We start from the raw sequence: 24,275 nt of genomic DNA on the forward strand, positions 1-24,275 counted from the left end.
CTGCTGGGGACAGGGCAGAGCTAAAAAACAACAGGGGAAGCAGCAGAGGCCTGTGCAGATGCAAACGACTCTGTCTGACAGCTTTGAAGAGAGCAGTGGATCTCCCAACACGGAGGCTGAGATCTGAGAACGGACAGACTGCCTGCTCAAGTGGGTCCCTCCCCTGAGTAGCCTCACTGGGAGACATCCCCCACTAGGGGCAGTCTGACACCCCACACCTCACAGGGTGGAGTACACCCGAGAGGAAGCTTCCAAAGTAAGAATCAGACAGGTACACTCGCTGTTCAGCAATATTCTATCTTCTGAAACCTCTGCTGCTGATACCCAGGCAAACAGGTCTGGAGTGGACCTCAAGCAATCTCCAACAGACCTATAGCTGAGGGTCCTGACTGTCAGAAGGAAAACTATCAAACAGGAAGGACACCTATACCAAAACCCCATCAGTACGTCACCATCATCAAAGACCAGAGACAGATAAAAACACAAAAATGGGGAAAAAGCAGGGCAGAAAAGCTGGAAATTCAAAAAATAAGAGCGCATCTTCCCCTGCAAAGGAGCGCAGCCCATCGCCAGCAACGGATCGAAGCTGGTCAGAGAATGACTTTGACGAGATGAGAGAAGAAGGCTTCAGTCTATCAAACTTCTCAGAGGTAAAGGAGGAATTATGTACCCAACGCAAAGAAACTAAAAATCTTGAAAAAAGAGTGGAAGAATTGACAGCTAGACTAATTAATGCAGAGAAGGTCATAAACGAAATGACAGAGATGAAAACCATGACACGAGAAATACGTGACAAATGCACAAGCTTCAGTAACCGACTCGATCAACTGGAAGAAAGAGTATCAGCGATTGAGGATCAAATGAATGAAATGAAGCAAGAAGAGAAACCAAAAGAAAAAAGAAGAAAAAGAAATGAACAAAGCCTGCAAGAAGTATGGGATTATGTAAAAAGACCAAATCTACGTCTGATTGGGGTGCCTGAAAGTGAGGGGGAAAATGGAACCAAGTTGGAAAACACTCTTCAGGATATCATCCAGGAGAACTTCCCCAACCTAGTAGGGCAGGCCAACATTCAAATTCAGGAAATACAGAGAACGCCACAAAGATACTCCTCCAGAAGAGCAACTCCAAGACACATAATTGCCAGATTCACCAAAGTTGAAATGAAGGAAAAAATCTTAAGGGCAGCCAGAGAGAAAGGTCGGGTTACCCACAAAGGGAAGCCCATCGGACTAACAGCAGATCTCTCGGCAGAAACTCTACAAGCCAGAAGAGAGTGGGGGCCAATATTCAACGTTCTTAAAGAAAAGAATTTTAAGCCCAGAATTTCATACCCAGCCAAACTAAGTTTCATAAGTGAAGGAGAAATAAAATCCTTTACAGATAAGCAAATGCTTAGAGATTTTGTCACCACCAGGCCTGCCTTACAAGAGACCCTGAAGGAAGCCCTAAACATGGAAAGGAACAACCGGTACCAGCCATTGCAAAAACATGCCAAAATGTAAAGACCATCGAGGCTAGGAAGAAACTGCATCAAATAACGAGCAAAATAACCAGTTAATATCATAATGGCAGGATCAAGTTCACACATAACAATATTAACCTTAAATATTAATGGACTAAATGCTCCAATTAAAAGACACAGACTGGCAAACTAGATAAAGAGTCAAGACCCATCAGCCTGCTGTATTCAGGAGACCCATCTCACATGCAGAGACATACATAGGCTCAAAATAAAGGGATGGAGGAAGATCTACCAAGCAAATGGAGAACAAAAAAAAGCAGGGGTTGCAATCCTAGTCTCTGATAAAACAGACTTTAAACCATCAAAGATCAAAAGAGACAAAGAAGGCCATTACATAATGGTAAAGGGATCAATTCAACAGGAAGGGCTAACTATCCTAAATATATATGCACCCAATACAGGAGCACCCAGATTCATAAAGCAAGTCCTTAGAGACTTACAAAGGGACTTAGACTCCCATACAATAATAATGGGAGACCTCAACACTCCACTGTCAACATTAGACAGATCAACGAGACAGAAAGTTAACAAGGATATCCAGGAATTGAACTCATCTCTGCACCAAGCGGACCTAATAGACATCTATAGAACTCTCCACCCCAAATCAACAGAATATACATTATTCTCAGCACCACATCGCACTTATTCCAAAATTGACCACATAATTGGAAGTAAAGCACTCCTCAGCAAATGTAAAAGAACAGAAATTATAACAAACTGTCTCTCAGACCACAGTGCAATCAAACTAGAACTCAGGACTAAGAAACTCAATCAAAACCGCTCAACTACATGGAAACTGAACAACCTGCTCCTGAATGACTACTGGGTACATAACGAAATGAAAGCAGAAATAAAGATGTTCTTTGAAACCAATGAGAACAAAGATACAACATACCAGAATCTCTGGGACACATTTAAAGCAGTGTGTAGAGGGAAATTTATAGCACTAAATGCCCACAAGAGAAAGCAGGAAAGATCTAAAATTGACACTCTAACATCACAATTAAAAGAACTAGAGAGGCAAGAGCAAACACATTCAAAAGCTAGCAGAAGGCAAGAAATAACTAAGATCAGAGCAGAACTGAAGGAGATAGAGACACAAAAAACCCTCCAAAAAATCAATGAATCCAGGAGTTGGTTTTTTGAAAAGATCAACAAAATTGACAGACCGCTAGCAAGACTAATAAAGAAGAAAAGAGAGAGGAATCAAATAGACGCAATAAAAAATGATAAAGGGGATATCACCACCGACCCCACAGAAATACAAACTACCATCAGAGAATACTATAAACACCTCTACGCAAATCAACTAGAAAATGTAGAAGAAATGGATAATTTCCTGGACACTTACACTCTCCCAAGACTAAACCAGGAAGAAGTTGAATCCCTGAATAGACCAATAGCAGGCTATGAAATTGAGGCAACAATTAATAGCCTACCCACCAAAAAAAGTCCAGGACCAGATGGATTCACAGCTGAATTCTACCAGAGGTACAAGGAGGAGCTGGTACCATTCCTTCTGAAACTATTCCAATCAATAGAAAAAGAGGGAATTCTCCCTAACTCATTTTATGAGGCCAACATCATCCTGATACCAAAGCCTGGCAGAGACACAACAAAAAAAGAGAATTTTAGACCAATATCCCTGATGAACATCAGTGCAAAAATCCTCAATAAAATACTGGCAAACCGGATTCAGCAGCACATCAAAAAGCTTATCCACCATGATCAAGTGGGCTTCATCCCTGGGATGCAAGGCTGGTTCAACATTCACAAATCAATAAACGTAATCCAGCATATAAACAGAACCAAAGACAAGAACCACATGATTATCTCAATAGATGCAGAAAAGGCTTTTGACAAAATTCAACAGCCCTTCATGCTAAAAATGCTCAATAAATTCGGTATTGATGGAACGTTCCTCAAAATAATAAGAGCTATTTATGACAAACCCACAGCTAATATCATACTGAATGGGCAAAAACTGGAAAAATTCCCTTTGAAAACTGGTACAAGACAGGGATGCCCTCTCTCACCACTCCTATTCAACATAGTGTTGGAAGTTCTGGCTAGGGCAATCAGGCAAGAGAAAGAAATCAAGGGTATCCAGTTAGGAAAAGAAGAAGTCAAATTGTCCCTGTTTGCAGATGACATGATTGTATATTTAGAAAACCCCATCGTCTCAGCCCAAAATCTCCTTAAGCTGATAAGCAACTTCAGCAAAGTCTCAGGATACAAAATTAATGTGCAAAAATCACAAACATTCTTATACACCAGTAACAGACAAGCAGAGAGCCAAGTCAGGAATGAACTTCCATTCACAATTGCTTCAAAGAGAATAAAATACCTAGGAATCCAACTTACAAGGGATGTAAAGGACCTCTTCAAGGAGAACTACAAACCACTGCTCAGTGAAATAAAAGAGGACACAAACAAATGGAAGAACATACCATGCTCATGGATAGGAAGAATCAATATCGTGAAAATGGCCATACTGCCCAAGGTTATTTATAGATTCAATGCCATCCCCATCAAGCTACCAATGAGTTTCTTCACAGAATTGGAAAAAACTGCTTTAAAGTTCATATGGAACCAAAAAAGAGCCCACATTGCCAAGACAATCCTAAGTCAAAAGGACAAAGCTGGAGGCGTCACGCTACCTGACTTCAAACTATACTACAAGGCTACAGTCACCAAAACAGCATGGTACTGGTACCAAAACAGAGATATAGACCAATGGAACAGAACAGAGTCCTCAGAAATAATGCCACACATCTACAGCCATCTGATCTTTGACAAACCTGAGAGAAACAAGAAATGGGGAAAGGATTCCCTATTTAATAAATGGTGCTGGGAAAATTGGCTAGCCATAAGTAGAAAGCTGAAACTGGATCCTTTCCTTACTCTTTATACGAAGATTAATTCAAGATGGATTAGAGACTTAAATGTTAGACCTAATACCATAAAAACCCTAGAAGAAAATCTAGGTAGTACCATTCAGGACATAGGCATGGGCAAGGACTTCATGTCTAAAACACCAAAAGCAACGGCAGCAAAAGCCAAAATTGACAAATGGGATCTAATTAAACTAAAGAGCTTCTGCACAGCAAAAGAAACTACCATCAGAGTGAACAGGCAACCTACAGAATGGGAGAAAATTTTTGCAACCTACTCATCTGACAAAGGGCTAATATCTAGAATCTACAAAGAACTCAAACAAATATACAAGAAAAAAACAAACAACCCCATCAAAAAGTGGGCAAAGGATATGAACAGACATTTCTCAAAAGAAGACATTCATACAGCCAACAGACACATGAAAAAATGCTCATCATCACTCGCCATCAGAGAAATGCAAATCAAAACCACAATGAGATACCATCTCACACCAGTTAGAACGGCAATCATTAAAAAATCAGGAAACAACAGGTGTTGGAGAGGATGTGGAGAAATAGGAACACTTTTACACTGTTGGTGGGATTGTAAACTAGTTCAACCATTATGGAAAACAGTATGGCAATTCCTCAAGGATCTAGAACTAGATGTACCATATGACCCAGCCATCCCACTACTGGGTATATACCCAAAGGATTATAAATCATGCTGCTACAAAGACACATGCACACGTATGTTTATTGCGGCACTATTCACAATAGCAAAGACTTGGAATCAACACAAATGTCCATCTGTGACAGACTGGATGAAGAAAATGTGGCACATATACACCATGGAATACTATGCAGCCATAAAAAAGGATGAGTTTGCGTCCTTTGTAGGGACATGGATGCAGCTGGAAACCATCATTCTTAGCAAAGTATCACAAGAAGAGAAAACCAAACACCGCATGTTCTCACTCATAGGTGGGAACTGAACAATGAGATCACTTGGACTCAGGAAGGGGAACATCACACACTGGGGCCTATCATGGGGAGGGGGAAGGGGGGAGGGATTGCATTGGGGAGTTATACATGATATAAATGATGAATTGATGGGTGCTGACGAGTTGATGGGTGCAGCACACCAACATGGCACAAGTATACATATGTAACAAACCTGCACGTTATGCACATGTACCCTAGAACTTAAAGTATAAAAAACAAAAAACAAAAAACTAGCCAGGCGAGGTGGCGGGTGCCTGTAGTCCCAGCTACCTGGGAGGCTGAGGCAGGAGAATGGCGTAAACCCAGGAGGCAGAGCTTGCAGTGAGCTGAGATCCGGCCATTGCACTCCAGCCTGGGCGACAGAGCGAGACTCCGTCTCAAAAAAATAAAAAATAAAAAAAAATAAAAAAAAAATAAATAAACAAACATCATCAGTAATGGCACATACTGAAATTGTGTGCTCATGATAGGACGCAATAAAAAGAACTCACCATCACTTCTGTGATATTCCTGTCTGTATTTGTTATGTACCTTAAGCCAGTATTTATTGTGTCACAGTTTCTGGAGGTCAGGGATCTGAGAGTGGCTTAGTTTAATAGTTCTGGTTCCAGGTGTCCCATGAGGGTGTAGTCAATCTGTTGATTACAGCTACTGTCAACTCAAGGCTTAACGGAGGCTGGAAAATCCTTTTCCAAGTTGTCTCACTTGGTTGACAGGCTCCAATTTCTCACTAGTTGTTGGCTGGACACAACAGTTCCTTATGGGCCTATCCATATGGCTGCTTACAACATGGAAGCTTGTTTCCTAGAGCAAGTGATCCAAGAGATAACTTTCACAACCTAATCACTTCTGCTGTATGCTCATGGTCACAAAGACCAATCCCGGTACAAGGTGGGAGATTACATGAGGATATGAATAACAGGAGGTGTGGCCAACTTGAAGGTTAGCTACCACACTGTTATCCCCTGATTTACAAGCTGAAGATAATCATAAACCCAAATCAATGCCTATTCTATAAAATAACTGGCCTACATTCTTCAGTGTGGCAAGGTCATAAAAATCAAGGAAGAGTGGAGAACTGTACCAGAATGAAAAAGGCTAAAGAGACGTGACAACTAAATGCAACATCAGATGCTGGACTGGATCCTTTTGCAATCAGGGACATTTTTGGGAGTACTGGCAAAAACTTGAATGGGTTTCGAGGATTAGAAAGTTGCAGTGTACTGAGATTAATTTCCTGATTTTCCTGATTGTATTGTGATTTTCTAGGAGAATATTCTTATGTATAAAAATACCCAAAAAAGTGGTAGGGAGAGAGAGGATATCAGGCCTGAAACTCACTCTCAAATGATTGGTAATGGGGAGGGAATGGTCTCTGTTTTGTAATGGTAACTTTTAGACAAGCTTGAGATTTTCAGTTTAAAAATGTATATAAATTAAAAGGACCTGTAAGAGAAATTTAAAATTGTCTAGGTTAAAATATTAAGTAGAATTATATGAAACTGCTATTTTTGTAGCTAAAAAGTGTAAATATTAGTGATCTCATATGGTACCATTTAACATGAGAAAATTACAACAAACTAATCAACACCAAAGATAATGAAATTCTAGATTTACATAAGAATACAAAATGATTCTGTGCCCTTTCGAGGATCTCTCTCCTGTAGTTACTCACCCTGTCCAGTGCCCAGCATCTGTCTCTGCCATCAGCATACAGAGAATCTGCTGTGTAACGCCTGTCTGAGGAATGATCCTTCCTCAAGTTCATATTCCCCTCCAGAAACTGTCTTATTCCCCTGTACCTTTTTATAGTAACATTTTTTGAAAGAATGGCTTCTACTCCTGATGTCCTCTTACTTCCCATTTTTTCCTGAATTCATTCCAAGTGGGCTTCCAAGGTTACCACCCATAGAAACTCTCTCACCAGGGTCATTAATAACCTTCCTGTTGCCTAAACTAATAACCATTTTTCTGTATTCAACACTGCTGCCCATTTTCCTTCTTGAAACACTTTTTTCTCTTAGCTCGCATGAAACCAACTCCTCTTGAGTTTTCTCCTGTTTCCCTCTTTGCTTATATCCTTGTCCACTACAATTCAGAAAGGATCCAAGGTCATCTTTTAGAGATGTAAATCAGAGATGCAGCTCTCTACTTAAAACCCTCTGGATGGTTTCAGAGTAACAGCTAAGCTCCTGTGAGAGGTTCCCTGAGATCTGGCCCCTACCTACGCCTCACTCCATCCCATAGCACATGCCTCTGTGCCTTTGACCCAAGCTTCCGCTTGCATATTAGTCCATTTTTACACTGCTATAAAGAACTGCCTGAGACTGAGTGATTTACAAAGGAAAGGGGTTTGCTTGACTCACAGTTCAGCATGGCTAGAGAGGCCTCAGGAAATTTACAATCATGGAAAAGGGGAACAAGGCACCTTCTTCACAAGGTGACAGGAAGGAGAAGTGACAAGCGAAGGGGAAGAGCTCCTTATAAAACCATCAGATATCAAGAGAACTCACTCACTATCATGAGAACAGCACGGGGAAAAACCATTCCCATGATTCAATTACCTCCACCTGGTCTCTCCCTTGACCCATGGGGATTATAATTCAAGATGAGATTTGAGCAGGAACACAAAGCCTAACCATATCAGCTTGCTTCTCAAACATGCCAGGTTTATTCCTGCCCTGGTCTTTTGTGTATGTTCTCTCTGCTTCAAACACTCTTCCCCAGTCATCTCATGTAGACTGCTCTTCTTCATTAAGTTCTCAGCTTAAACATTAACTCCTCAGAGAGAACTTTCCTCTAAGCCTAATTTAAAACAGCTCCTGACCTGTACCTGCTCCAATCACTCTCTCACATTCCCCTGCTTTGTGTTCTTCAGGGCATTTACCCTAATATGAAACTGTCTTACTTATGTATTTATTAGGTCAATACCAGTCTGCGTACCCTAAAACAGAAGGGCCCTGGCGAACTTTGTCAGTCTTGTTCTTTACTGTGTCCCCAGTGACTAGAACAGTGCCGGACACAAAATGAATCACCTACTTTCTGTTTCAAGCTGTTAATGATTCCAACTATTAGATGACTTGTGGCTATTATAATAATTATAGATTCCTTAAAGGACCTCTATTCCAATCATCTTGTCCAACCTCAAACCAAATGAAGATGCTCTCCATCACATTGCTGGTAGAAGGTCATCTGCCTCTGCTTGAGTACTCGCAGTAATGGAGACCCAGGACTTTCAATCATGGGATGTTTACAGGCCACTGTCGATAGCTCTGGTTGTTAGAAAGATGTTCTCTTCAGCAACTCTAAATCTTCCTCCCTATATGTTCCACTTATTGTTCCCTGAAGCAACTCAAAAAGCCCTGCTTCACTTGACAGTGATTCAAATGTTACTTGAGGGAATGATCACATGATTCCTAATTCTCTTCTCTGAGATAAATACTCCCAGTTATCTCAACACTGCACGTGACATGAAAAATTATCCAACACTGCACATGAGAAAGGTCTGTGAAATTTTACCAGCTTGGTTTTTTAAAAAATAAAACCTTTCTAAGCATCTTATCTAGGAACTACAACACAAGAGTGTCCTTGGATATTCCGAGAATGTGGTCTCATTTCTCACAGCTGTCTTTCTGTTCTCTTAACAGCCTGGTTCTCTGCATCATACTCTTTCTGATACTGAGGGAACTGGGACAACTATAGACAGCCAGGTCTATATCTTTCCTGGGACAAAGCTTACCTTTTTCAGCATGTATTTTTCTACATTTTCATTTCTAAACCAGTTTTATATTTAGAAAGATGAGGGAAAACTTGGACTGCTCATGAATAAGCTTTGTGGCAAGGACTCTTTGCTGAGGGCACTAAACAACTTATTGCATGAGGATTCCACAAGTGAACACACAGTTTAGATCTTACTTCCCACTGGGCTTTGAATGTGTGTACAGCACAGGAGGAAGAACGTCTGCCATGGCTAAACAGGCAGCATTTTAGTGATGATTTGTACCCTTCACGTGACATAGACAACTGAGTGTGCATGCAATAAATATTATTGAATGAAGCAGTGAGCAAGGGAATAAATGAACCAATTAACCAGATGATCCCAGAACTAATGCTGTAGCCCAAGCACCAGCAAGGCAGCCACGATCTGAACAGGCAAGGCATGCCTCACAGCTCAGCAGTGGAAGGCATGGGATCAGATCCCAGGGTGCCTGATTCTCTGGCCTAGAATTCTTTCCACGGATTCTTGCTACCTCTCTTTTTGGGCACCTGTGCAAATGAATTTCCAGTTAACTGGATAAGTACAAAGGATTTTGTTTTTAATAACTAAGTCACTGGTCAACTTCCCTACATCCATGTATCCTGAATGAGTATTCTAAGCCAATCACCATCAGCTCATAGCCTGGCAGTAACGTACTTAAGGGTTAGCATGTGACCCAATCCTGGACCTTTGGACATGAGAAATTTGCTGAGTACGTTCTGGGACTCCTTGCTCCTAAAGGGAGACACAGAGTCAGTGTTTCCCTTCTTCCCTGGGCACTACTGTGTCTTACTTTTAATATATTATCTTACAGTTTAAACCAGTTGAGTTAGAGGTTCTGTTAGTTGGAACTAAAACCATCCTAAGAAGTTCAGACCAGTTTTTGATAGAACCCTTTAAAAAGAGAACATCTGCTTCCTGCATTCCTTAAAAAATAATATCATAGGAAATAACATTTCTTCAACCAGTCACAGATATCATTCTGCTGGCAAATACCAAGCAAGGCTATAACATAATAATATCCCTGGTTGTCTTAGTAATGCATATTGACATAAATAATCAAATACTCTATGCAAACAAGTTCTCAAACTTTGCAGTTTCAGAATCCCTTCACACTCTTAAAAGCATTACTGAAGACTCCAATTAGCTTTGGTTAATATGGATGATATCTAGTGATATTTACCATATAAGACATTAAGACAGAAGTTTTAAAAATCTTTATTAAAATAACAAACCCAATACATGATAGCATAAACAACTTCTTAATGAAAAACAAGTACATTTTTAAAACAAAAAAATTAGTGGCAAAAGAAGCAACGTTTCACAGCTTGCGAATCTTTTCTATATCTGGCTTAATAGAAGACAACTGGATTCTCAAATCTGCTTCTGCAGAATCTGTCATGATATACATTGTTCTGGTTGGAGTATATGAAGAAAATAGGGCCTCGTAGAGATACGTGGTTGGAAAAGGAAACAGTGTAAGCCTTCAAATACTTTTATTTGATACTACAAGAAAATTTGACAAGTTTCTTAAAGGTTAGTTTCAATGTAGAACTGAAACTAAATGAACTTCTCATACTCTCTTATCCATTGATGCATGCTACTTGGAATGAATGCTTTTTACCCATGCAAGAGTTTTTAACAGCATGTATTGGTCACTTGGAAAATACTGGTTCACCCAGATATGATGATCTTCTAAATGGTAACATATCTCATTATACATCAAAAAATCACATTTGTTAAGATTGCTACTGATCTCATAAAAAAATCTTTATTGTTCATGGTGGTAGATATACATTTTCAAAAATTCTGATTTTCACTTAAAAGATCTAACTTCATCATTAGTAACAAATACTGTAAACTGTTTTTCTTGAAGTGACAGGTTTACTTTGTTCATTTTTGAGAAAGTGTCTGTCAAATATCCAAGCCCAAAGAAACATAGTCTGTCTGTCAGTCATTATTTCAACTGGTGTTCAGTGAAAAAAGCAATGAGCTACCTCACTAAAAAAAAGCAATGAGTTAGCTCACAACTTAGACAATCACCACCCAAGTCCTCTTCCTCAAGACAACCATAGTACTTTGAAATACAAGTTTTATGATAAGCAAGAAATGCTTTATGTATATTTTCCATTTTGTCACAAAGAATACTAAAAAGACATGCATTCAATTGTTGATAATTTTTACTGCTTTGTCAAGACTTAATAAAACTGGCATTTCTTTCTTTCTTCTCTCTTTCTCTCTCTCTTTTTTTTTTTTTTTTTTTTTTTTTTGTTGTTGTTGTTGTTGCTGTGAGTGTGTAAGAGTGAAGAAAATAATGATCACCAATAGACTTTGGTGCCACTGCCTTGCTATCACAGACCCAACGAAAGGGTCTTGGAACCAGGGCCTGCAGACCACATTTTGAGGGTTTTGCAGATCACATTTTGAGGACCGTTGCTTTATGTTTTCTATCTTTTCCCTCTTCTTCCTTTGGTGACAAGCTGCTAGCCATTTGCTCACATGGATATTTGCTACTCTCTCCATGCTTCCTGTGGGTGCTCCTCCACTTTTAGCTGAACCCAGTAGGTGCCCAGGTTAGGTAAATTCCAGATGTCTGGCTCAGCAGATTGTGTTATTGGACTTCCTGTCTGAGTCCCAAAGAAATGAATTTGAATGCCAGCTTTACTACTTAAAAGTAACTCTGATCTGCTCTGTTCAGAACAGAGGGCTCAGAAATAACACCACACATCTACAACCAGCTGATCTTTGACAAACCTGACAAAACAAGCGATGGGGAAAGGATTCTGTATTTAATAAATGGTGTTGGGAAAACTGGCAAGCCATATGCAGAAAACTGAAACTGGACCCCTTCCTTACACCTTATACAAAAATTAACTCCAGACAGATTAAAGACTTAAACGTAAGATTTACAACCATAAAAATCCTAGAAGAAAACCTAGGCAATACCATTCAGGACACAGGCATTGGCAAACACTTCAGGACTAAAACACCAAAAGCAACAGCAACAAAAGCCAAAATAGACAAATGGGATCTAATTTAACTAAAGAGCTTCTGCACAGCAAAATAAATGATCATCAGAGTGAACAGGCAACCTACAGAATGGGAGAAAATTTTTGCAATCTATCCATCTAACAAAGGTCTAATATCCAGAACCTACAAGGAACTTAAACAAATTTACAATAAAAAAACAAACAAAAAAAGTGGGAGAAGGATATGAATAGACACTTCTCAGAACAAGATATTTATGCGGCCAACAAATATATATATATAAAAGCTCATCATCACTGGACATTAGAGAAATGCAAATCAAAACCACAATGAGATACCATCTCATGCCAGTTAGAATGGTGATCATTTAAAAGTCAGAAAACAACAGATGCTGGAGAGGATGTGGAGAAATAAGAACGCTTTTACATTGTTGGTGGGAGTGTAAATTAGTTTGACCATTGTGGAAGACAGTGTGGCGATTCCTCAAGAATCTAGAACGAGAAATACCATTTGACCCAGCAATCCCATTATTGGGTATATATCCAAAGGATTATAAATCATTCTACTATAAAGACACATGCACATGTATGTTTATTGTGACACTATTCACAATAGCAAAGACTTGGAACCAACCCAAATGCCCATCAATGATAGACTGGATAAAGAAAATGTGGCACATATACACCATGGAATACCAGAAAGCCATAAAAAAGGATGAGTTCATGTCCTTTGTAGGGACATGGGTGATGCTGGAAACCATCATTCTCAGCAAACACAGGAACAGAAAACCAAACATTGCATATTCTCACTCATAAGTGGGAGTTGAACAATGAGAACGCATGGACACAGGGAGGGCCTGTCGGGCGGCTGGGGGCTAAGGGAGGGATAGCGTTAAGAGAAATACTTAATGTAGATGACAGGGTGATGGGTGCAGCAAACCAGCATGGCACATGTATACTTATGTAACAAACCTACATATTCTGCACATGTATCCCAGAACTTAAAGTATAATTAAAAAAAAAAAAAAAAATGAACTACTGACCCTCTCCAGGACTCTTCTTATAAAATCAGAGGATGGAATCGGATGATCTCTAATCATCTTCCAGTTCTCAAATTTCATAGTCCTAATACACTAAACACGCACATGCAAACACACACACACTCGCGTGTGCACACCTGTGCGCACATTATGGGACATCCTGAAAATGCCACATTGCACCTCTCCACACAAGTCTGATTATCCCTTTGTATCTCTAGAAGTCATTATAGAGGGGTTTTGGGAATAAATAAGTATGTGAATAATTCAGATTACACCAGTTGAGTTTCTTATTATGGGACTGCAGGGAAACATATCCAAGGTTCCAGGTAAAAAAACAAAAATTAAAGGTTAAACAATAAATCTAATAAACAATAAACTAAATTTAATCACCTATATGACTTATAAACAAACTAGTAACTGATTCTGTTATAGCATGACAAAGTCTAAGAGTTAAAACTGTTCAAAACAAGTAAAAGCAAAATCTTTTAGGCCAATAGGAATAACAATGAACAGATAAGAGTGTGCAAAACAAAGTTACTGGCCTAAGAAGCTTCAATATAATTTTATGTAGAGTTGTCAAAAGCCATCTAAAATTATATTTTTTGTTCTCTGTCTATCTGTTAAACATTTACTGATGCTTCTGAGATTATCAGAACAATTTTCCTAGCTCTATTCTATTATCAAAAATAAATGTATTTGAGCACACTAACTCTATTTAATTTACTTTTGTATTTTCAAATCACATGATAAATGAGATACCAATTTAGCTATTTATGTTTTGAAATAAACTAAAAGAATTTTATTTTAAAAAACTAATACATTTCTCTGACGTATAATGCTTAAAAAGCATGAATTGATTTTATGTCGACATTAATACATTTTTAACATAAAGAGTAAAATAAAATTGTTAAGAAAGTCAAGAGAGTCTCAATTACTTTTCCGTTCTGAATAAGGACAGGATACATATTATTCAGACATTTCAGGATTTAATTACGATTCTGGTGACATCACACATACAGAATAGAAACTGTGACCCTTTAGTAACGGATGTAAAACCATCTTATAAAGAGTGTTTTTGCAAGTTAACAGAAAGTGGGTTTGAGAGGCAAGGTTTTTAAGAATACACAAATTTCTACTCTTTCCAAGTAAGATCAAACCATAATAGTTTTCTAAAATCATAGGATTCTAAAAGTAAGTTAAATATAAAAACAAAGCAAGTCCTCTTTTAGAGCTTCATGTATTTGGAAATAATAGGCAAATGCAAATCAGGAAATCATGGTTCTCCTCTAGTTTTGTTGATCAAGGGACTTCAAGAGCTAATTACCTATGGGAGGAAATTCTCTCATCAAGAGCTTCAGATATTTGGTAGCAGTAGGGAATCTAAAATCAGAAAACCATAGTCCATTTTAGCCTGTCCTTCTAATACAATGTGTAACTTAACTAATAAGGATGGCAGTAGTTTGCCAGTTGGGAAAATCAAGAGATGTCTGCCCAGAACTCTGAGCTGCTACACCTAAAACTGAAAATAAACCATAGTAAAGTAAAAACTTACAAATACTTATCATTTGCCTTGCCATTTGCTCCAATTTGTTAACCCTTGCATCTCTCCCTCACAATTACTGCACAAAATTCCTACAAGACTTAAAATTGTTGAATGCCAAATATTCCTCATTCATAATTTAATGTTATTAGTATCATGGTAGGGACTGGGGATACAAAGACAGATAGGCCTTGCCCTCAGGAACTCAAAGTCTCTTTAGATTAGTTTTAGATTAACAATACCACATAGTGGGTTCCATTTAACAAGGACTTTCTGTTCCCATAAAATTGGGAGCGATAACAGAAAGATGTTCATAAAACATGAGCAGATCTTTAATCATGAAAATAGAATGCAACTGATTTCCAAAGTATGATTTCTCAAATTTCTTCATAAGACCCTAAGGAAAATAAGTAATAATATCAAAATACTTAACATGGAAAATTACTTATATAATATTAAAAGATCCATTGGCAAATTTTAAACACAATTTGGACTTAATGGAGTTTGTACTTTTTAAGGTTCTGAGTAACATGCAAAGGGCAGTGTGACTATATTTAAACATAAAATTGAAATGTGTTTTCTTGTATTTCAGCCAAAAGTTTATCTTAACTGAAAAGACTTCTAGTATATGCTTAGAGAAGACAAGGGCTATAAATACATCGTACCTGGACACTCATCTTCGTTGTACAAAAGGAATGGTTGTCAGGAAGCCACGGTGACACAGCACAAGGCTCAATAATCACTCCATCTGCCCCAAATCCTCCCACTCACCTTCCATACACAAAACTGATGATAATTTGGTAAACTAACAAAATAATGAAAGGTTAAACCACTAAAAAATGTGGTTCTGGTACACAGAGCAAGGAAAACCAATGAGTAATACCCCTCATATGACCACATCAGATATCTAAATCTGCTCCCCCAGATTAACCTGCTTGCTCATGTAAAAGGTAAGAGTGTCTTATGAGACAAGAATACATTTAAAAACCATAAAGTCTTCATCTCTGTCAGTAAAGAATGTTTTCCCTTTAATCTGACATGAATCCTTAGAAAATGTTTAAACACAAATGTTAAATAATCTATTTAACTTGGGCTCCTTTAGTTTAGAGAACGTTAAAGAAATTTAACTTACTTGCTTTTTAAATCAAGAGCCGAAAAAAACCTAAATTATTGAATCTCTCTAATCTAAAACCTCTTGAGGCTCAAACATATCTTAGGTTTCCCATTATTGTCTGAAACTCACCACCTTAGCTCCCAAACTTGCCCTTGTTGTATATTTGCTATCCTGGCAACTTGCCACTATAGCTGGTCAATCAAGCTATAAAACCCCTGGTCTCTCAAATACTCCTGAAACCCAATCCACTAACAAGTTTTTGAGAAGACTTACAGATTCCACCTTTGTAAAAGAATACCCCATCTCTATTTCAACTGCCAACAGCAGACTTCAATCACTTTCTTGTCCTGATGTTTCCAACAGATAGGTTTATCGCCCTTCCTCTAATCCACTCTCCACACTACTTCCAGAGTGACCTTTCTAAAATGCAAATGTAAGCCTATCGCTCCCCTGTTTAGAACACAGCTTTTAGGATAAGGGCAATACTCTCTCCCTTAGTATCTCTTGCTGATCTTGTTTCTACCTGTCCCTTGGATTAAACACACTGAACTATGCATGGGTCTCCAAAAGTGGTGCAACAGGACCACCTCCCCATGCAAAGGGAGTACTTAAGCTCTGACATGGGCCCATGAAAGCTGTCGTACATGGCATGCTTTGTACTCACCAAAATAAAATGGGCAATACGTTAAATTGTTAAAAAAAAAAAAAAAAAAAAACCAAAAAACACACAAAAAACAAAACAAAAACAAAAACAAAAATAAAAAAAACCCAGTCGTTTTAGATACCTTAAGTTAGAAACATGAGCACCCATAACTAAATTTCATTTGTCATTCCATACGTGCTAAAAACATTCAGGATAGCCCTCCCCCCAAATTTTTACAAATTCACTTTGTTCCAATATATTTTTCTTGTTTAACAATAGCAGATGCTATTGTAGATAGTATTCAAATGAAGAGGCATTCACTTTTCTCAGTTGGTCCTTTATTTGTCTGATGGCTTTTTCATTTTGACTTTCAGCTGGGGACTTCTTACTATTTTCTTCCCTCACATGCTTATCCCAGCTCCCAGTTCAATGGAAATAATGGAAGCCTATTTTCCAAGGCCTGCATTTATTTTATCCACTATGGATGTACGACAGAAACCACTCACTCCTCTTCTCTCTGTAATTATCCCCAACAGGAGTCATTCACATGTCTTTCACTCATTCAACAAACAGTAAGTGCCTAGATGCCAGGAACAGAGCTAAGTTTTCTAATTCTTGTGGTTCCAGAAAAGATGCATTCATATAAATCCAAACTGTGAAGTCACCTACAGTAAGAAATACATGTTGCATGGCAAACTGGTACACACATGCTAAACTTTTGCACAGAAACATAAGTTTCATGAAACAAGACTTACTCATAATATGTGCCTTGTGGTCATACTTTATACTGTATTCAGTTCAGTGCTATTTCATTTCACTGCACAGGCCTACTAAATTAATTTCATGACTAATTTTCAGAATTGTCCGAAAAACACTGACCTAGAATATGTATGACAGGAACTTGTGTTTGGGAGTAATTGCTGTATGTTTTTTAGAGCTATAAATACCCTGGAGGGGATACAGAAAGGATAGTGAGGGAGAAAGAAGAAAAGCAAAAGGAAGGCAAAAATACACGGGGAGTGGAGAAAGGTAATTAGAAATAGAAAAGATATCTGGAAAAAGTCAAAGATGCACAAGGGAAAAGAGTAAAGAAAGCAAGTGTCAGGATGAAAGAGGAAGAAAGCCTATCTTGGTAATTTCTGGAGTGAGAGGAGAGGTCATATTCCAGTTTCCTTGGGCTGAGGAGCTCTTATCACTTATTATCTCCACCGGTGGAGGGAATTAGCTGATTAATCATTGATCACTGCCTCTGAGCTGCTCTAATCCTTAAACGTTTAAAGACTGTATTCCAGGTGTTTGGAAAAGATAACAAGAATTATCCATTAAGGGGGAAATACTTATTCGGCTTGCTGCACAGAGACCACAGCAGTATCTACAAAGTTCCAGATGAAATCAATGGAGGTTGGAGGTCCGGGGTGTGACTTGTATGTGAAGAACGTGTTATTGAAAATTAACATCATGAAAAATAAATGAAGTTGAGTTAATCATGGCCGTTGTGTCATGCTCATCTCATCAGTGTGAAGAAGGGTTCTAATTCTGTGTAACAGCATGCTCTGATTTATAAAACACTTGCCCTGGTAGAAGCCTACACCAAGGGACATAAACCCAGTCTTGAATAAGTACCACTTTTTATGAGAGATTCTTAGGGGATAAATGCAACCATATGGTCCTAAAACTGTAAGCGTACTTGTTATTATTATTATTATTATTTGAGATGGAGTCTCACTCTGCAGCCCAGGCTGGAGTGCAGTGGCATGATCTCGGCTCACTGGAACCTCCACCTCCTGGGTTCAAGCAATTCTCCAGCCTCAGCTTCCCGAGTAGCTGGGATTATAGGCGCCTGCCACCATGCCTGGCTAATTTTTGTATTTTTAGTAGAGATGGGGTTTCACCATACTGGTCAGGCTGGTCTCGAACTTCTAACCTCAGATGATCTACCCGCCTCAGCCTCCCAAACTGCTGGGATTACAGGTATGAACCACCATGCCTGGTCAAGCACACTTGTTTACCCTGCATTACATGTCAGTTTATCCTGAGCTGGAAGAATCCTAAAATACACAGTATTTATACAAACTCTGTGTTATATTTTGAACTATTTCTTAGAGGTGATTTTTAAATGAGACATATTCCTGGAATAGGTGAACCATAGAAAAGCAAGCACTAATGATATGTGTTCATGCCTTTTTAACCTACCACTGATTGGCATTTGTTGCTTAGTTAAAATCTCTCAAGAACTGGTAGGAGTGTAAAATGAGAACATGTTGGTCTTCCATGAATATAGTGAATCACCGCCTGGCCCCACAGCACCTGTCCGCCAGGCACAGCAAGTCCTGCCACTCCAGTTCTTCTCACCTGGCATGGTCACAGGTGCAGTAGAGGCAGACTAAAGGGGAAAAAATGTTAATAACTTGGTGTGTTTGTTTTTTTTTTTTCTCTCTCAGAAGGCAGCAGGGGAACAAAGAAACAGGAGGGGCAAAGGGTTTACAAGGAAGAAACACAATAGAGAAAGAACTAAAAAGTGTTCAAGGATGCCCCCTTGAAAACCAGTGGGACATGGAGGGGGCATTCTAGGGATGCTCATGGGGCCTCAGCCAGGCCCTGATGGTCATGGGTGTGAGTGGGGGTGAGAGTCAGTGCATTTCAGTAAATATTTACTGAGCACTCAATTTAAGTTACTGTTCTAGAGACACAAAGATGAGTTGCCCTCTAAAAATATACAACCTTGTAGGATTATAACAACCCTAAATATCAGCAACACTGTTCCAGTGATGGCTAAACAACCTCCATGTGATGTTACCAAATGAGTCAAGCAAAGTATGCTTGCCCAGGAAATTTAAGTGTGTCTACATTAGGGACAGCATGTTAGGTACTGCGGAAAGAATAAAGGTATGTTCTCCTTAAGTATCTTTTAAAACTCAAGATCAACAGAGCAGAAATATTAGAATTTCTGAATATTTCTGAATATAGAGGTGTCTACAAATCCAGGTCATGTCAGATGCCCAAAATGAGGTCTGTTAATGCTAATAATCCAGCATTGCTACCCAGTGATTGGAAAGCAGCTATCAGGCACTGATAGCTTAGTGATGGAGATCATGGGCTCTGGAGCCGTCCTGTGCAGGTTTAAATCCTGGTTCCTCTACTTGCTAGCTGTATGATCTTGGGCAAGTTACATAACTTCTCTGTGCCTCAGTTTCCCCATTTGTAAAATGGAGATGATAATAAGATCTACTTTATAGGGTTATTGTGAGAACTTAGAACAGGCTATGGTACACAGAACAGTGCCCATCACACAGTGTGTTCAGTCAATGTTGGCTGATGCCATTTCTCCCTGATCACCACCCCTATACTCAGGGAGGGGTTATGACTCACAGGGAGGGGTCACACTCACACAAACTACAGCTTAGGGTGTTTGGGCTGACAGTACAGACATTGACCAGTTTGGGGTTTAACATCCACTTCTAAGCAATGTCCTGCAAGACCGTGGTTGAAAGCGTCCAGCTGTCCATCTGTGTTTCTGCATGCTCATTTCAAGAGCCCCTGTTCCACCGGCTTCTTGCCAATTATTTACTGTCAATATTTTTTACATTTGGTGTTATAAATACTTCATATTTAGAAAAGAAAAAAACGGTTTCTTCACAATTTCAAGAAAAACTGGTAAGATGAACTATCCAGAGATGGGTAGATGCGTATGTGCATGAACTTAAACTTATTACGACTCTTAAATATACTAGAAAACAAAACATAGCAAGAGGAGAATTTCAAGAATCCCATATAAATGTAATTTCTCTTGGTTGTGGCATAGCTTTAGAAATCTAAAAATGAATAGTCAACATTTTAAGAACCTGGCTAGAAAGCTCATCCCTGTGCACATGTGCGTGCACACACACACACACACACATCCCGCAAAACACCAAAAACATTCTTGGGCAGTTGCCATGACAACATAATGCTGAGCTACCAAGCTCTTTGTTATCTTGCTGAAAATGCTGTATAAAAACACCCTTATGACAGATTCTTTACTAATTAAGTGGAAAAGGTTAAAGAATTCTAGATTCATGTGGTTTTCATCTATACTAGGACTCAAAGGCAAATACTAAATATTTTAAGAAAAAGAATGTGAAAGTAGTAACCGTAAGATGAATTACAGATCAAATCAGAAATAATGTTGAAGAAAACAGTGGGGAATGTTTTGCTTTTATTTTGTATGCTATGTTCATTTCATCGTCTCCTCATAAGTTGTATCATATTATTTTAATGAAATAATCACTTTGTATAATACAATTTGGTTAATAGAATCTCTTACTAGCACATTTAAAAAGTTTCCTTCCTTGGCCATATCTATGTCAATTCATTTGAGAGCCCACAGTTCCATATGCTAAATAGTTAATAACAAAACAAAGTGGTCTCTAAATTAATAGGGGCTTATATACCAAACAAAAAAAAAAAAGAGGAAAAAAAGAAAAAATAGTGTTGGGGAGAGAAAGAAGGATAAACAGTGTTTTTGAAGGCTGTGATAAAACACAGTCTGGAGTTCTTTCCACTTCTCTGATTAGCCATCTCTGTTTCCCTTGTAGGTTTTTCTATGTCTCTGTCTCAGACATTAGACCCGGATCCCTACCAAGATCAGCCGTAGAATGTTCCCACTGTAGTCTTGCTTCCTAGGCAGTCTCATCCTTAACTGGTGACTTTCCTTATTACTCATGAGCATTTACATCCCCAGCCCAGGTTCTCTTCTGAGTTCCAGATTGGTTGATCCAATTACCTCCTAAACGTCTCCACTTTGATGCTACATTAAAGGCAAACCAGTCCTCTTGCAGTGCTCCTGACCTCAGTGAATGGCAGCTTTGAATGGTCCTAACACAGACATACTCAATACCTATGTGTTGAATGAGTAGGTGAATGAATGAATAAATCAATCAAAACTGTTACACAAACGAAAAAATCTAAGGGTCATCCTTAATAACACCCTCTTGCTCCCCATTCTCTGAGTCAGGATTCTAAGTTCTGTCCATTTCACCACTTAGATTATTTTCCAGATCCATCCCATTCTCAAAATCCCCACAGCCACTACTCTCTAAAAGTCTTTTACTGGATTACTGTAACAGTAATTACTATGAGCCATTACTAATAGTAATTACTGTGAGCCATCAATTAAGAACCCGCAGATGCGAGATACAGAGAAGTTAGGCAATCAACACCTATTCAAGTAAACAATTAATTGATCAAACTGATCAAACTGATTTAAGAAAAAGGAAGAGAACATTTATTAAATGTCAAGCGTATGCCAGACACTGCTCTAGATGCCTCACATATACTACCTCACTGAATTTCCACAGTGAATTTTTTTTTGGAGATGGAGTCTTGCTCTGTCACCCAAGCTGGAGTGCAGTGGCGTAATCTCGGCTCACTGCAACCTCTCTGCCTCCCGAGTTCAAGCAATTCTCCTGTCTCTGCCTCCCAAGTAGCTGGAATTACAGGCACGCACCACCATGCCTGGATAATTTTTGTATTTTAAGTGGCGACAGGGTTTCATGATGTTGGCCAGGCTGGTCTCGAACACCTGACCTAAGGTGATCCACCCGCCTCAACTTCCCAAATTGCTGGGATTACAGGCGTGAGCTACCATGCCCCGCCCACCATGACCCATTTTATGGAAGCAACTCAACTGAGCATATGGCATCAGAGGGGCCTCTCCTGGTCACAACGCTTTCCTTTGTTAGGTCCCAACAAGCAGTCAGTAACGATGACTTTGAAGAGGATGATGACAGTGATCACAACTATTTGAGAACATATTCTAGACACTACTCTAAGCACTTTGTGTGCATTATTTCATTTGAGTCTCATCACCGTCTTACAAAGTAGGTGCTATTATTCCCTTTTGCAGATGAGGAAACTGAACCACATAGCAGTTATTTGCTCAAGGTAAAAAACTGGGAAGTAGTATGATTTGAACACAGTTCTGTTTCTTTAAGATAAAACTGTTTTGTTTATTTAACAAAACAACTGTTTAACTTACAGCAAGTTATTAGAACTGATGGGGATATATAGCTAGAAGAGACAAATCCATCCATATCATCAAAGGTCTTGTATTAAACTTGAGCATGTCTCCAGGATCAGACCTGTTTCACCATCCCACTTCTACCCAGTGGAGGGCAGAGTTCATGGTGGGAAACCTCCACCAATGCCAAACCCACCTCCAAAGATGCATTTCAGGACCATTAGGGCTGCCAACCTCTTCCCTATCCCTCAGAGACCCAGTTTTCCTCGAGTAAGGTACCACAAGGAGATACTTTGGTGCTTATGCTAATTTGGTGACAAGAGTGAATCTTTTTCTTAAAAAGTCTTTAAAGAAAGCCCTATGAGTGGTGTGAATACAAAGATTTCTTTAAAGATCTAATCTAGTACTTACAGTTTTATAACTCCATCTGAGCACCTGGAACAGGGCTGCTGGCTATTCTTGTCTTGTTTATGTTGACTCTGCCCCAGCTGAACAAATCTACAAATTACAATGGATAAGAGTAAGCTAAAGAAGGGAGTACTTGCAATTAATTCAGTAGATCACACAAAATGGTGTCAGCTTTCAAATGACAGTAGTATGCTTATTTCAGAAAAGCACCTAAGAGTACTCTATGTAACATAAGACTTTGCCCTACTTTAAAGTGGGCTTGTTAAAAGTAGGAAGAGGGATTCTACTTAAAATGTAAGTCATAACCATGGATAAAATAATGAAATCAAATGTGGATGCCATTGAACTTCTATTAATTTAAACATGGTGCAGAACTTGAACAGAAATGTTCCTGAAGCCAGGAAGATGATCTCGCAGAGCCTCACACATCTAAGGGTGACACGTATCTAATGCGTGACATGCAGGAAGCATGGGGAAGCACACAGGATGGTGCTGGCAGTGAGACAAGTGACATGGAATTCCTTTCCATTTTTTTAACTATTTAAAAATATTTTCTTTGAAGACTACGAAAAAGTTTACCATTTGTTTCTCATTAGCTTTTTAAAAGGTCAAGAAAGTGTTACAGAAACTACCAATTATTGTATCATTACAGTGCTACTGAAAAACTTTCAAACAGCTTACTTTTATCCGACTTTTATCTTCAGCAAGTAAAAAAACGTTGATCCATTTTTTGGGAAGAATGCCACATAGTACTGATTACTTGCACAGAACTTCAAACTTCCCAAATCAGGTGTACAATCACTGCCAGAGTTTTCTAAAAACTGGTAAGTGTATGAAGCTTTGAGGAAGTAAGTAGAGAGCTTTCAGGTCTGGTCAAATAGCAAACCAAAGACACCAGAAAAGGTGAGGGAAAAGGAAGACATAGACAGCGGGGCTCAGCAATTACAATAAAACTACAAAACCGAGAAATCCTTAGGAGTCCAAAGGTGGGCAAGGCCTAATGTAGGAAAAACAGGCAGAAGAATGGGAAGCTGGAAGACAGGCTGCAGAAACCACTTCTAGCTGTGTGGTTTCCCTTCTCCACAGTGTTCTGTGGTAGGCCAGGTGGGAGCTGTTACATGCAAGCCAGGCTAGGTCGCTGTCTACTACGTGCACAAACATAGCCAGCCAACTAACTGCAGAAATGGGGTGGCAGGGGCACCTGCCAATTCAGTGCAGAACTACCTGGACTCTAGCCCTGCCCTGAAACTCTCCCCTTGGAATCAGAGGAGGCACTAAGAAAGCTCCAGAGCCTAGCTGAGTCAAAAGTGGGTGCCAATCAGTCCCTGAAAATCCCTTGGTCACCCTCTGGCACAGTTACCCCACAGATACTGATGGAGGGA

The 24,275-nt window shown here is 39.1% G+C and overlaps 1 protein-coding gene across 1 annotated transcript in view; it reads right to left on the reverse strand.

Annotated features, from left to right (window-relative positions):
* The window catches only part of FIG4 (FIG4 phosphoinositide 5-phosphatase), a 134,522-nt gene that overhangs the window by 12,333 nt on the left and 97,914 nt on the right, over positions 1-24,275 (reverse strand). Inside the window, exon 22 of the mRNA XM_010366034.2 lies at positions 22,897-22,983. Within this exon, the coding sequence (XP_010364336.2) occupies positions 22,897-22,983 (87 nt within the window). The remainder of the gene's footprint in view (positions 1-22,896; positions 22,984-24,275) is intronic.

Source organism: Rhinopithecus roxellana, chromosome 4 (assembly GCF_007565055.1).
Source record: "Rhinopithecus roxellana isolate Shanxi Qingling chromosome 4, ASM756505v1, whole genome shotgun sequence".
Lineage (NCBI taxonomy): Eukaryota > Metazoa > Chordata > Mammalia > Primates > Cercopithecidae > Rhinopithecus > Rhinopithecus roxellana.